Below are 12,323 nucleotides of genomic sequence, written 5' to 3' on the forward strand. Positions count from 1 at the left end.
TAAACCCGAGAGCTAAAGCGTATAAGTGCTGGCTGTCCTATCTGGGTGAGGATAAGCCAATCAGAACACTAAAATTCTCCTTCAAACAATATCTTCTGGCCAAATACCAAGACATTTAACCTGTTTTCCTATATGCTACGATTAAAGGGAAATGCATTTGAATGTCTGATTTTGAAGAGAATGTGTGGGCCCTAAACCAACAACTCAGCAAGTTAATATGGAGCACTTATACTGTAGAATTCAAGATCATCCAATTCACTGCCAATAAACCAAAGCTGGTCAACTGAACATTTTCATCACTTTCTGTAGCCTGTGTACAGCTAGGGCTATGTGGCATGTACATAGAGGTTATTTAGAAACAATGCACTTGTATGTGCTAGTAAAAATGTGAAATAACCACACGAGTCATTTTTATGAAAAATAATTATAATATCATTCAGAACCATAACGAGAGCAGTAATACATGGGGAGCAGTCAGAAATAAAACATCCAAATAATGGTAAAAATGTAAAATTCTCTGGGGGAAGGGAGGTTGTTTCCCTGAGACCTGAGATTTTTGGGGTGTTAATACCCCAAATCTGCACTTGCACCAACTATACACACAGAAAGTATTGCTCCTTCAACATTGCTGTCATAACACGTGCATTCTTTCCAGTCCATGCTCTCTAAAACAATACCACTTGTTGAAGACAGAGTCCTGTTGCCATTAATAAAATCTAGCAGACTGGCATTTCCATTACAACCTGATACTTTTTTTTTCTAAATCCTTCAATGAAACAGTTTAGATACTAAAAAGAATCTCACCATATTGCCTTTTCTCACGTAGATATAACTGCTAAGCAGTTTTACTCCAGCCTAAATAAACCCATAAAAATATCTCATCCCATCACAGGAGAGTCCCCCCTCCCCACCTCCCCAACCCCCATTAAAACCCCCCACAACATGTCAATCAGACTTGAGCTGGTTCCCAGGAGTGTGTTTCCCGGAACAGCTCCCATTCTGCTGTACACGTGATGGCTTCTTGCGTCCAGAAGCTGGGGGGCGCAGATAGAACAGGAAAAGATGGCGATAGCATGGATGGCGAACAGCAAATCGAAGAAATCCATCTGGAAAACAATTTACAATTACTCCAGCCATTTTAATAACAATTTTGCTTCAGTATGTGAAAAATGTAAAATACAAGAATGGGCTCTTATGTAGTAATAAGGACAAATATAAAATGGGCAAACTAAGAAAATGGTTATATTGTTAATGCTGTACATCAGGCAAACACCTAAATACATGGAATTTTAAATCCCTAAGAAAATAGTTTTTATATAAATTATGTAAAGTCACTCTTGTAATCCAGAAACTCCTGTCCTGACAGCACTTCTACCACCGAATCACCACTGCAGGAGGAATAGTAGTGCTGTTGTACAAGGGATTAAAGAAGGCTGGTATAAATACTATATAAAAACTTAAACCTGCTCCCAGCCCCATTCCAAGCCCTATACTAACCACCCTGTAAAGAAAAGTTGTCTATACTTACCTATTCTGAGGGTGCTCCAGTCACGTGATTAGCTCTCAGTGTCGACTTTAGTGTAGAGGAGGTACAGCCGACAAGATGAGCTGCCATCAATGTGGGCACATAACAGATTATATATTTCTAAATATTCCATCTAAATTAGTACACCAAACTTAACTCTCAACTGCAAATATTCGGACAGATGGCTGCAGATTACAAACCGAACACAAGCAACACAACTGCAGTGCATATACAGGAGGCCCTGTGTCACTAATCCATGTTACCTCGGTCAAGTCCTGGAGATTCACGAGGACATAGTTCAGCATATACTTTGCCACTTTCTACAGGAGGTGAACCCACAAGCGAACGCAGAATGGATGAAAAGCCTTCAGCAGACAGCAGAAAGCAGCCATCAGCATCACAGGTAGAAAACAGCTGCAATAGACAGATAAAATTGATCACAGTGGAAAATAAGGTTTTCAGTCAAATATTTTTTAATCAATTTTGAATAGCATCACTTACATCAAATGCCAACTTTGCCAACTCCTCTGCAGAACGTGTAGCATCCTGGGCTGCTAGAACCAGTGAAACTTCCCGAAAATCAATCATTCCACTGGCATCCTAGTGACAGAGAGATCATTACACACATCCACAATTGAAATCATGAAAAGGGTTTACTAAAAGAGACCCTGTCAAGTATTAAATAAAAAGAACAGTTCCCTACAAGAGAAGAGGAAGTGTACTCACCTTTCCAGGGGCCCGGGATTCCTCCCTTCCCTCACTTCACTCTCTCCAGCATACACTTCTGGCACTGTTGGATGACTGTCTTTCACTGTGTTCTGGTCCCTTCCTAGAACTCCTCCATCACTACATAACTTAGCAGAGATGTGGAAGTCAGAAGAAGGTGCCAGAATACAGCAGGAAATACAGGCACCTCACCCCCCCCCCCGAAATTTTAGAATGCCAGAGAGACTGACTGAGGCTGCAGAGCTGGAGCGGATGAAGGATAGAAAACATGTGCCATCTGAAAGGTTAGTATGACCTCTTATCTTACTATACTGGCTTTTAGTCATTTTTTTGAATATCTACGAACCAATCTTTTAAATAAGTTATCCTTATCTGTATATATAATAAATAATAATACAGAGTGATTCCATGACATTTAGCTTATAGAGCAGGGAGGGATCCTCTTTGTACAGGAAACACAAGCTAAACAGTTGAACAGCTGAAACCCCCAAATTCTAGGCTGGAATGGTGAGCCAACCGTGCCCTGAAAGACAGGCAAAACTGAATTTACAGACTGTACTACAGTATACTGTAAATGATACCACCTCAAGGACACCATCAAGTCTAGAACTCCCATGCAAAAACACAGAGTTAGGCAGCTCCTGGACTGAGGAGTCCAACAATGGTAGCATAAAATCCAACGTGTGTCTTGCAGAAGGAAAAAAACTCTGGACGGAGCAGCATCTAGAAAAAGACCTAGATTTTTCTACGATGAGTCAGTTCCAGCGATGACTTCCTAAAGGTCAAGAAACCAACCAAACCCACTAAGAGTCAAAACCTTCTTTTGGGCCTTGGCTGACAGGTTCTAAACTATTCATCCTCTCAGTAAAAAAAAAAAAATTGTCCAATTACCGCTCTATGGGAAAACCCTGTGAACATAGAAATACAGCACAGAGGCTAGCACTTCTGAGAATACTTGAGGCGCAGTGGACAGACCAAAGAGAATGGCAACCAACTTGGCCAAGGAAAACCTCAAGTAGCATTAATGTGCAGACAAGATGGGGATCTGCGAGTGGACATCAAGTTGCCCACAGAATACAGAAGTCCATCAGATGGAAGAAGTGGTTGCAGACAAAAAGTGCCCAGGAAATGGTGAAAACATTTGAGAAAACCCCCTGAAACTTTTCCTAAACTGCAATTAAAAGGGAACTCCCCAACCCGAGAAGGAGTTAGGCCAAAGCAGCATGAAGGGCTTTTAGTCTATGTGGAAAGAATGGCAGGCCCAACAACTTGAAACACGACAGAAAAACCTACTATTATTCACTGGATATCTCACCTACCAAGTACACATCCAAAAGGACTTGGGTGTGGGTGGTTGCAAGAGTAATAGGCTACCCCCTACCGCAGAGAGAACAGAGGACATTTCCTCAAAACGTAAAAACTGTTCGCATGCCAAACAATACACCAAGCTGAAATTTTTACCTGCTTTACAATACAGTTTGTTTAAATGTACCTCCAAAATTGTTTTGAATTATCACATAAAAGGCTCAGACTTGTTATTGGGAAGGCTACTGTCTGACCATGGAGCAAAAGAAGCAAGTGTAGAATTACCAGTAGCATTGGAGGCCAATTCTCCTGACCTGGGTCAAAAACAAGTTTTCCCATTTACTCAGACCTCTGGGAAGGGAAAATGCCAAGAACATACTGCGCCCCCCAGACCACCAACACAGTGTGACCACAAAAAAAAAAAAAAACCCTACGCTGGCTAGACATAAAGACTGCACCCTCCATCTTGGGTGCTGCTGCAGAAGAAGCTGCTTTGTTGTCTTGGACATGGTTTTTCCCATTTCTTCATGCTTAGATGGCAGATCGCATTTGAAAGTGCTCCGTTCACCAAACTGAAACCCATGTGACCCATCCTTTACAGAACTACCAGCAGTTAGGACAGGGCTTACAGAGAAGCAGACTTCAGAAATTGACACCTAAAAGTCAAAAATGGAGCCGAGAGCCTGGAAAAAGCAAGTGGGAACCCTTATGGCAATTGCCACTTTGAAACTGGTAACATCACAAATCAATCAATCACAAATCAACATACATATTTACAGCACACCAGGGTTCTTCAAATAACATCCAGGTGTTTTATTCAAAGCAATCAGATCAGGGTGGAAGAGTCCAACATTTCACAAGACCCCTTTGTCAAGCATATGATTCTATGAAGATTTCTGGCATGCTGGCAATATGTATGTTAAGCTACAAAACAGGACTCAACAGGAATGGATTTACTAGCTCCAGGTCTCTGTTTAGGCCGCTTCTTCCTCAAAATTCCCAATTGTGGAATAGTGCAGAGATCCCCCACAGTGTGCTATCCAAAATTACGTCAAAGTGACGCACCAAACTCCCAAACTGAGGCCTGGGCCACACGTTTTTGCCTCCAGCCTCAAGGTTTCCAGCTTTGGTCTCTGGCACCACCAGCATGCGCCACACAGAGTAGCACTCGCAATTACCCTGGGAAAATTGGAGAGAGGACAGGGCACAAATCCTTCAGAATATAACAAGAAGTCCAAGGAACCAGACACACACACCCCTCCCCAAAAGGGCCTCAGAAGGGAACGCCTCTGACCTAATGGTCTTTCAAGCAGATGAAAACAAATGTCTGCTGCCCCTGGACTGCAGAATACACAACGTAAATTGAGAGATAAGGGGGGGTGGAAGGGGTTTTTAACTGTTCAACTTGTGTTTCCTGTACAAAGAGGAACCCATCATCTCTCAGGTTGCTGTCCTGGAAGATGACTGGGGAAAACTGTTCTTAAAAAAAATTGTGTATTTTGCCACCCTTTTAGTCCCAAGGAGAGTGGTCACGAGGAAAAGAGAGAGGGTGACTCTCCCCAATGGGGAAACAAAAAGCAAAAAAAAAATAAAAATTTGACAGGGCTTCTAATCCTTCCCAATCTCACCCAAAACCAAAATAAAAGTTTAAACTTAAATACACTTGAAGGTTATTTCTAGTATTCTACAGCTAAAGGATTTGGTTTTCTTGTAGCCAACACCAGCCTTCCAGTCACTTTTTGCTCACAGTGTCAATACATAGTAACCACATCGATTTGTCTGATAATTTCATAAATTGCTAGCTGTGCACTTGGCTTAATGGATAAAAAAAAAAAAAACCAAAAAAAAAAACACCTTTCCTGTAGACTTTCATTGCTAACATTTCCTTCTGCCAATGCTAGTTGCTTGGCTGTTATGCAGACACTCTTCAAATAATTCAGATCAATCATACAAGTAAGGACTTTTAACTTTACTCTCACGTTCCTTTCCTGATATGCATACAGTACTTTTTCCTTGTTGGAGACTATGAAAAGTACTGAGGCCAGCAGTTCAGGCAGGCAATAAGTCAATTTCAGAAGTAGGCCAATAATAGCAGCCCCCATAGTTCTTATATGAAAGGTTTACTTAAAGTCTGAATGACTTTTAATGACCAATAGCAAGGGTATTTTTTATCATACTGCAACACTAAACCTTTTACCAAGCACCTTACCTTTGGAAAGTAACTGAAAACTCTAGAAATTACATCAGTCTGGGTGAGACCCAGTTTCTCCGCCAGTTCTTCGAGTCCCACACGAGAGCATACCCCCTCCAGACAGAGGTCAATCAACCCCTGGACACTGTCAAATGAGAACCTTTGAAAGACAACAGAAAAGTCATAATTATGTTGAATCTTGACATCACCATGATCTAATACGTACATAATTCATCTGTATGAGAAATCTTATTGCTTGTTTCTGTGGCAATTATTTACTGGCTAGCACAGGGGTGGGCAAACTTTTTTCTTGAGGGCCGCAATGGGTTCATATATTGGACCCGGGGGCCGGACCAAGAGTAGATGAATGATGTGTATGTGTCATCCATAGTAAGTATAGTAATTCATCCCCCATATAGTAATTCATCCCCCATATAGTAATTCATCCCCCATCTAGTAATTCATCCCCCATATAGTAATTCATCCCCCATATAGTAATTCATCCCCCATATAGTAATTCATCCCCCATAGTAATTCATCCCCCATATAGTAATTCATCCCCCATAGTAATTCATCCCCCCTATAGTAATTCATTCCCCATATTAATTCATCCCCCATATTAAGTCCCCAAGTCCCCCCTGTGTCAATTCACTTACCTTTGCTCCGCGCGTTCCTCTCACCGTGTTCCCGCGCCGTTCCGGTGTAGCATGAAAATCTGTCTCCTATGAGGATCTGTCCCCCTCGACGTATCTGCGCATGTGCCAGTTTCAGGCATTAGCAGCCGATCGGCGATCTCCGGCACATTCGCAGATACGTCGAGGGGGACAGATCCTCATAGGAGACAGATTTTCATGCTACACCGGTCTTCAGGGCGGACTGTGAGAGGAGCCTAGCGGGAGCCTAGCGGGAGCCTAGCTCCGCGGGCCGGATTAAAAGGTCCGCCGGGCCGTATACGGCCCGCGGGCCGTAGTTTGCCCATTGCTGGGCTAGCATCATGACCTGAGATACTCTGTTGTGACTGCAGGCAAATTGTAACTTCAATTAGTTAAAGTTACCGACCAGTCCATCAGATCACACTACTGACAGCATTTTGTGCACACTCAAAAACCTAGGGCTTGTTCACACTGCCTGCAAGCTAAATGCACTCTTTCAGCATGTGGGCAGCTGTCAGGTTTTTTATTTTTAAAGGTTCAGTGAGCCGCATTAAGAGTGACCCGTTTACTTTTTTTTTTTTCTTCTAAAAACCTTAAGTGTCAAAAAACACTTCATTCATGCCTCTATGCAGCAACATGCTGCATTTTACCACACTGCACCTCCCAGCTGCATTGCAATGTGAATGGGGCACATAGAAAATAACAGTTTTCTATGTGTCCTAGCGGTGACTGGTTTTATACAGCGCAGAATGTGTGACTGAGCCCTTTAACTACCAAAACCAGCAGCAGTATTTGTAGGTGTGGACCCCCACCTTTGCACCCAGTTACCAACCCATTTTTTCTGCAACTAAATCCCCCTGACATTCTCAAATATGTTGTAGCTTTCTGCAGGTTAAAACTTGCATAGGTTCCTCCCACCACATTAACTGCTTGACCTTGGTGAATAACTTGTGCCGAATTGTGGGAAGGGGAGAGTAATTTACTCTCTCATAATTGAAAGTTGTACAACTGATGTAGCTTAAAACAAAAATGATATTTTTACCGATCCAAAATCGATAACATCTAACTTTTTAAAACACCATACACAAGTTTTCACTTCAAAACTATTTTGTAGCCAGTGCACCTCTTGACATTCTGAAGCATACACCCAGCCTAACATAAGTTTCATCTGTCAACATCTTAAGCAATGTATTATCTGGTAATAGGCTTTTCAATGCAGATATCGCTCACCCAGCCTTCCGTAGGATTTTTCCCAGTTCCCAAAATTTAGGGTCCAATGGCACTTTTAGGTGTCCTAAAGGTGTTACTGGTGTATCTCCCATCAACTCATACTCGGTTGCTGGTTTGCCAAGAGCTCTAAACGTAAAAACACAGATATAGTTTCATCATGCATGAAATACACAAGGTAAACCAGTGTAACAATTATAATGGTGAAATAGTTATACTCGTTATAAATTTACTGGTCAATAATACAATATGACAGATGTGCCTATCTCCATCCCATTTTCACGGTTTTATTTCAAATTTTTTCGAATTGTTTTTTCTTTGTAAGTCCAGTAAAAGACGGCCTTGCAAGTGCAGTAAAGAAAGAGTTTATTATGCAACTGGACAATGAGGATTTTTTTTCTGCTTGGGAACACAAACACCATGGCCATACTCTACATAATTAATCGCCAACAATGCTGGGATGTGGTGCAATGCTAACAAAAATCAAGCAGTGTATGTCTGATACTTGCATCCCAAGTCAAATCCCCCAGGTTCACCTTCTTATTCACCACAACCAAGTTTTTCACACCCAACTCACTTTGACATTATCTTCTGTACATTGCTGGCATATAATGCAGGATTTGATTTCTCTTCAGGGCTTGGATTGTAAACTGGCAAGAACTAAAATAAAAAAATCATTACAGCAACTACATAGAAATGTTGTGGAAAGAGTCAGGGAATAGAAAGGCAAAATAAGCAGCCATTCTACACTAGTATCCACAAAACAAAACATTTCTTACCTCTATCTCCAGGTTAATGTAAAACTGGGACATTGTAAGCCAAAGGACCTTCAACCTGTAGAAATAAGACGTACAGGTAACAGAAAAAAAAACTAAATAAAAAGAAACAGCTTCGTTAGGTTGGCTGATCCTGATGTGCCAAACAGGTTCAAAGCTGACAAATCATTACCTTACTTTAATAAGGCATACATGAGTATGTATCAACCCCAAGACACCTGTTGCATAAGCACTTAGCCACTTAGACCATCTAATTTATGCCTTCATAGTGATTCAGTTGTTAGTTACAAATCTCTAAAATCCAACTTACCATTCCCAATGGCATTACTTCCCTGTTACCCAAACCAGTAGAGAGATTGCTCCATTGTCGCAAGGAAGCAACTTCTATTAGGGAAAGGGGCATTTACATTACAGGTGTTCTGCTAGAAGTGAAGTATCATCAGCAGAAAAAAAAAAAAAAAAACGAATAGTTTGACATGGCCCTCGAGGTGAAGCAGATCAAATCATCTGCCATTTATTTCCTCAATATGATTTCAAAGGCAAGATCTCTGCTGTGGAGTGAATCTGCTCAATTGGCATTGCAATTAGGCGAGAGTCTCCCTCAATGTTTTAAATGTGAACACTCACAAAACAAAATGTATTTTTGATTGGATGGATGTAGCCAGGGTACAGAGGGTAAAGACAAACTAGAAATCTAGTTCTTCTAGTTACTGTTGACTTTAAAGACAAATTCTAATTTCCTAAAAGGGTAAAAGGTCTATTGACTTAACACTATAGACAGAACAGGTCTGTTGTGTCAGTTTCTGTCCTTCATAATGAGGAAAGAACAAACAGAGGGCGCACAGACCTAGTCTGCCTTTCATAGCCTGTCATTTCAGCGAAAGACAACTTAGGAACAAGTATCAGAAGATGAGAGTGTCCACTCTCTTGTACAGGAACTCAGGTGATCTTCCAATCATTTAACTTTGTGAACCCCTGGAAATTATTGATTTTATTTATCCCAGTAATAGATCAGATAATTTATCAGGAATTGCAGTATCTAAGGCTGTTGTGTGTGCCATTAAAAAAATTATAATTTGGAAACAAACATTTCCAATTTTATTTCCTAGGTTTCAGGCAAACTAATTCTCAAAACGACCACAATTATAATCACTTTTGATCAGTAGATACCGGAAAGAAATTAAACTATGGATGGAAGATAGCTGTGAACTACTCCAGTCTATTCAATCAGGTTTTAACTCAAATGCAGATGGAACGCTCTGAAATTCTCTATTGGTCAGTAAGAGTGGGTTGGTGAATGCCTGCCCAGATTAGTCTGGAATACCTTCGGTAACTATTGGTCTGTTCATTGAGCAAGGACAATCACTTCCCCCAAATCTTCTGATCTAATGTTACCATACTGTATACAATGTATTATATCCTCTCCCAAAAAACCCAAAGCTTTACCTGGTTAAAGCACCATGCAAATAACATCAAATTCATACAAGACTATAATAACAAAATCTAGGTGTGGAGAAAAAAAAAAAAAACTGCAAACAAAAGTTTACTTCCAGAAATATGTGAAATGATCAGTGATAAAGTAGAAAATAAATACACTCACTGGCCACTTTATTAGGTACACCTGTTTAATTGCTTGGTAACACAAATTGCTAATCAGCCAATCACATGGCATCAACTCAATGCATTTAGGCATCTAGATGTGGTGAAGATGACTTGCTGAAGTTCAAACCGAGCATCAGAATGGGGAAGAAAGGGGATTTAAGAGAACTTGAGCGTGGCATGGTTGTTGGTGCCAGACGGGCTGGTCTGAGTATTTCAAAAACGGCAGATCTACTGGAATTTTCACGCACAACCATCTCTAGCCGCTTCCGCGCCGCCCTATAGCACAAATACTGCTACAAAGCGGCACGGCTCTTGCCTGTCAATCACCGGGTCCTGGCCAGTGATTCCATGCCAGCATCTGGCAATCTCTGAGTATCACCGACGGGGGAGAGACCTGTATGTAAACATTATAGATCTCTCCCCAGTCAGCTCCTGCACAATGCTTTGTATAGCAGAGCCATGCAAACCAGTGTGCTTACAGTGTAAAGCACACACAGCCCACATAGTAAAACAGCTCACAGCTAACCCTTTGATCGCCCCAGATGTTAACCCCTTCCTGCCCACTGTCATTAGTACATTGTCAGTGCTTTTTATTAGCACTGATCACTCTATTGGTGTCACTGGGGACAATTAGTTCTCCCCAATGTCAGAATGCCCGCCGCAGTCCCGCTATAAATCACTAATCATCCCCATTACTAGTAAAAAAATAAAATAATAATCCGCATATACACTGCCATTTCACGAAAACCAATTAATTTACACATATTGGGATTTATGTTTAGCAAAGACATGTAGCAGAATACATTTTGCCCTAAATTTATGACGACATTTGATTTAAATTTTTTTACTGGACAGGTTGAAGAGCAAAAAGTCAAAAATATTGTTTTTGTTTATAGCGCAAAAAATTAAAAAAACCCACAGGCAATCAAATACCATGGAAAGAAAGCTCTAGTTGTGGGGGGGGGCGGGAGGACGTAAATTTCATTTGGGTGCTGCATTGCATGACCACACAATTGTCAGTTAAAGTAAATCGCAAAAAATGGCCTGGTCAGGAAGGGGGGGGGGGGGGTAAATCCTCTGTAGGGCAAGTGGCTAGGGTTTACAGGGAGTGGTCCAAAAAGGAGAAAATATCCAGTGAGCAGCAGTTGTGTGGACAAAAATGCCTTGCTGATGCCAGAGGTCAGAGGAGAATGGGCAGACTGGTTCGAGGTGATTGAAAGGCAACAGTAATTCATGTCAGTATGGACCAAAATCTCTGAGGAATGTTTCCAACACCTTGTTAAATCTATGCCATGAAGAATTAAGGCAGTTCTGAAGGCAACAGTGGGTCCAACCTGGTACTAGCAAGGTGTACCTAATAAAGTGTCCTGTGAGTGTATATACACTCTAGTGAAAGCAAGGTGTAAAGTGGGGGAAGAAAAAAAAACAAACTTACACGCCATTTCCTTTCCATGTCCAAATTGTTGCAGGCTGTATATTGACAAAGAATTAAACCAATAAAAATAATTAAAACAAAATCAAAATGAGAAGAAGCACAGAGACTGTCATTTGGTTGTAAAGTTGTCACATTGCTTGGGAAGGGGGGGGGGGGGGGGAGGCGAGATCTGGTGGAGACCTCTCACATATGGAATCACTGAGAAACAAATTAATCTCATGTTGGCTTCTTATATTAACAAATCACACAAAACTGAAACATCATTTTTAATTACAGCTGGCCTTTAAACGGTCTGCTAAAGTGCCCTGGAAATTCCACCACAGCACACCTTCCTCCTCAGAAATATAGCAGAGCTACCTCCACCAGATATAACTGGACAGCACATAGAGGGTTTTCCACCTACAGCTTACCCAATTCTATTTTTACAGATAGCCAAAACTATTTCTACTGCTATAGATGGATATTAAAGTAGGAGATTAGGCAAAACTTTTTTCATCTTGGATAGAGTAAGGAAGGGTTATAACCCCTGTCAGATTTTTGTTCCCCATCTGTGCCCCATTGCAGAGATTTCCCTTCGCTTCCTGTTTCATAGCCAGAGGAAGGAGCCAGTGAGAGGAAATCCTTGAAAATTAAAGGAATTTCTTGGGCACCCCCCGGTTACTGGAACGTGTGTACCCATTGGAGGATTTCCCCTATATTACTTTTCTGGGGACAACCCAAATGGTTGTATTTTGTTTTACTTTCACTTTCGAATATAATGATAAATAGGACAAATAGAGGGGGTTAATTTCCTTAATGAGAGCACAGAAAGCAATAAAAACTGATAGGGGTTCTAATCCCCCTCCACTTTATCCAAAACTAAAAAAGGTTTTACCTTTAATTA

The 12,323-nt window shown here is 41.1% G+C and overlaps 1 protein-coding gene across 1 annotated transcript in view; it reads right to left on the minus strand.

The window, feature by feature from the left end:
* Positions 1–408: 408 nt before the first annotated feature.
* The window catches only part of LPCAT4 (lysophosphatidylcholine acyltransferase 4), a 48,119-nt gene continuing 36,204 nt past the window's right edge, over positions 409–12,323 (minus strand). Inside the window, exons 7-14 of the mRNA XM_089678217.1 lie at positions 11,441–11,475; positions 8,407–8,461; positions 8,205–8,287; positions 7,631–7,756; positions 5,766–5,907; positions 2,027–2,125; positions 1,789–1,939; positions 409–1,106 (exon numbers count right to left, since the gene is read on the minus strand). Of these exons, the coding sequence (XP_089534343.1) occupies positions 946–1,106; positions 1,789–1,939; positions 2,027–2,125; positions 5,766–5,907; positions 7,631–7,756; positions 8,205–8,287; positions 8,407–8,461; positions 11,441–11,475 (852 nt within the window). The 3' untranslated portion in view covers positions 409–945. The remainder of the gene's footprint in view (positions 1,107–1,788; positions 1,940–2,026; positions 2,126–5,765; positions 5,908–7,630; positions 7,757–8,204; positions 8,288–8,406; positions 8,462–11,440; positions 11,476–12,323) is intronic.

The sequence above is a fragment of the Staurois parvus genome, unplaced genomic scaffold, assembly GCF_062004578.1.
Source record: "Staurois parvus isolate SC_StPar_1 unplaced genomic scaffold, SC_StPar_1.0 ptg000199l, whole genome shotgun sequence".
Classification (NCBI taxonomy): Eukaryota; Metazoa; Chordata; class Amphibia; order Anura; family Ranidae; genus Staurois; species Staurois parvus.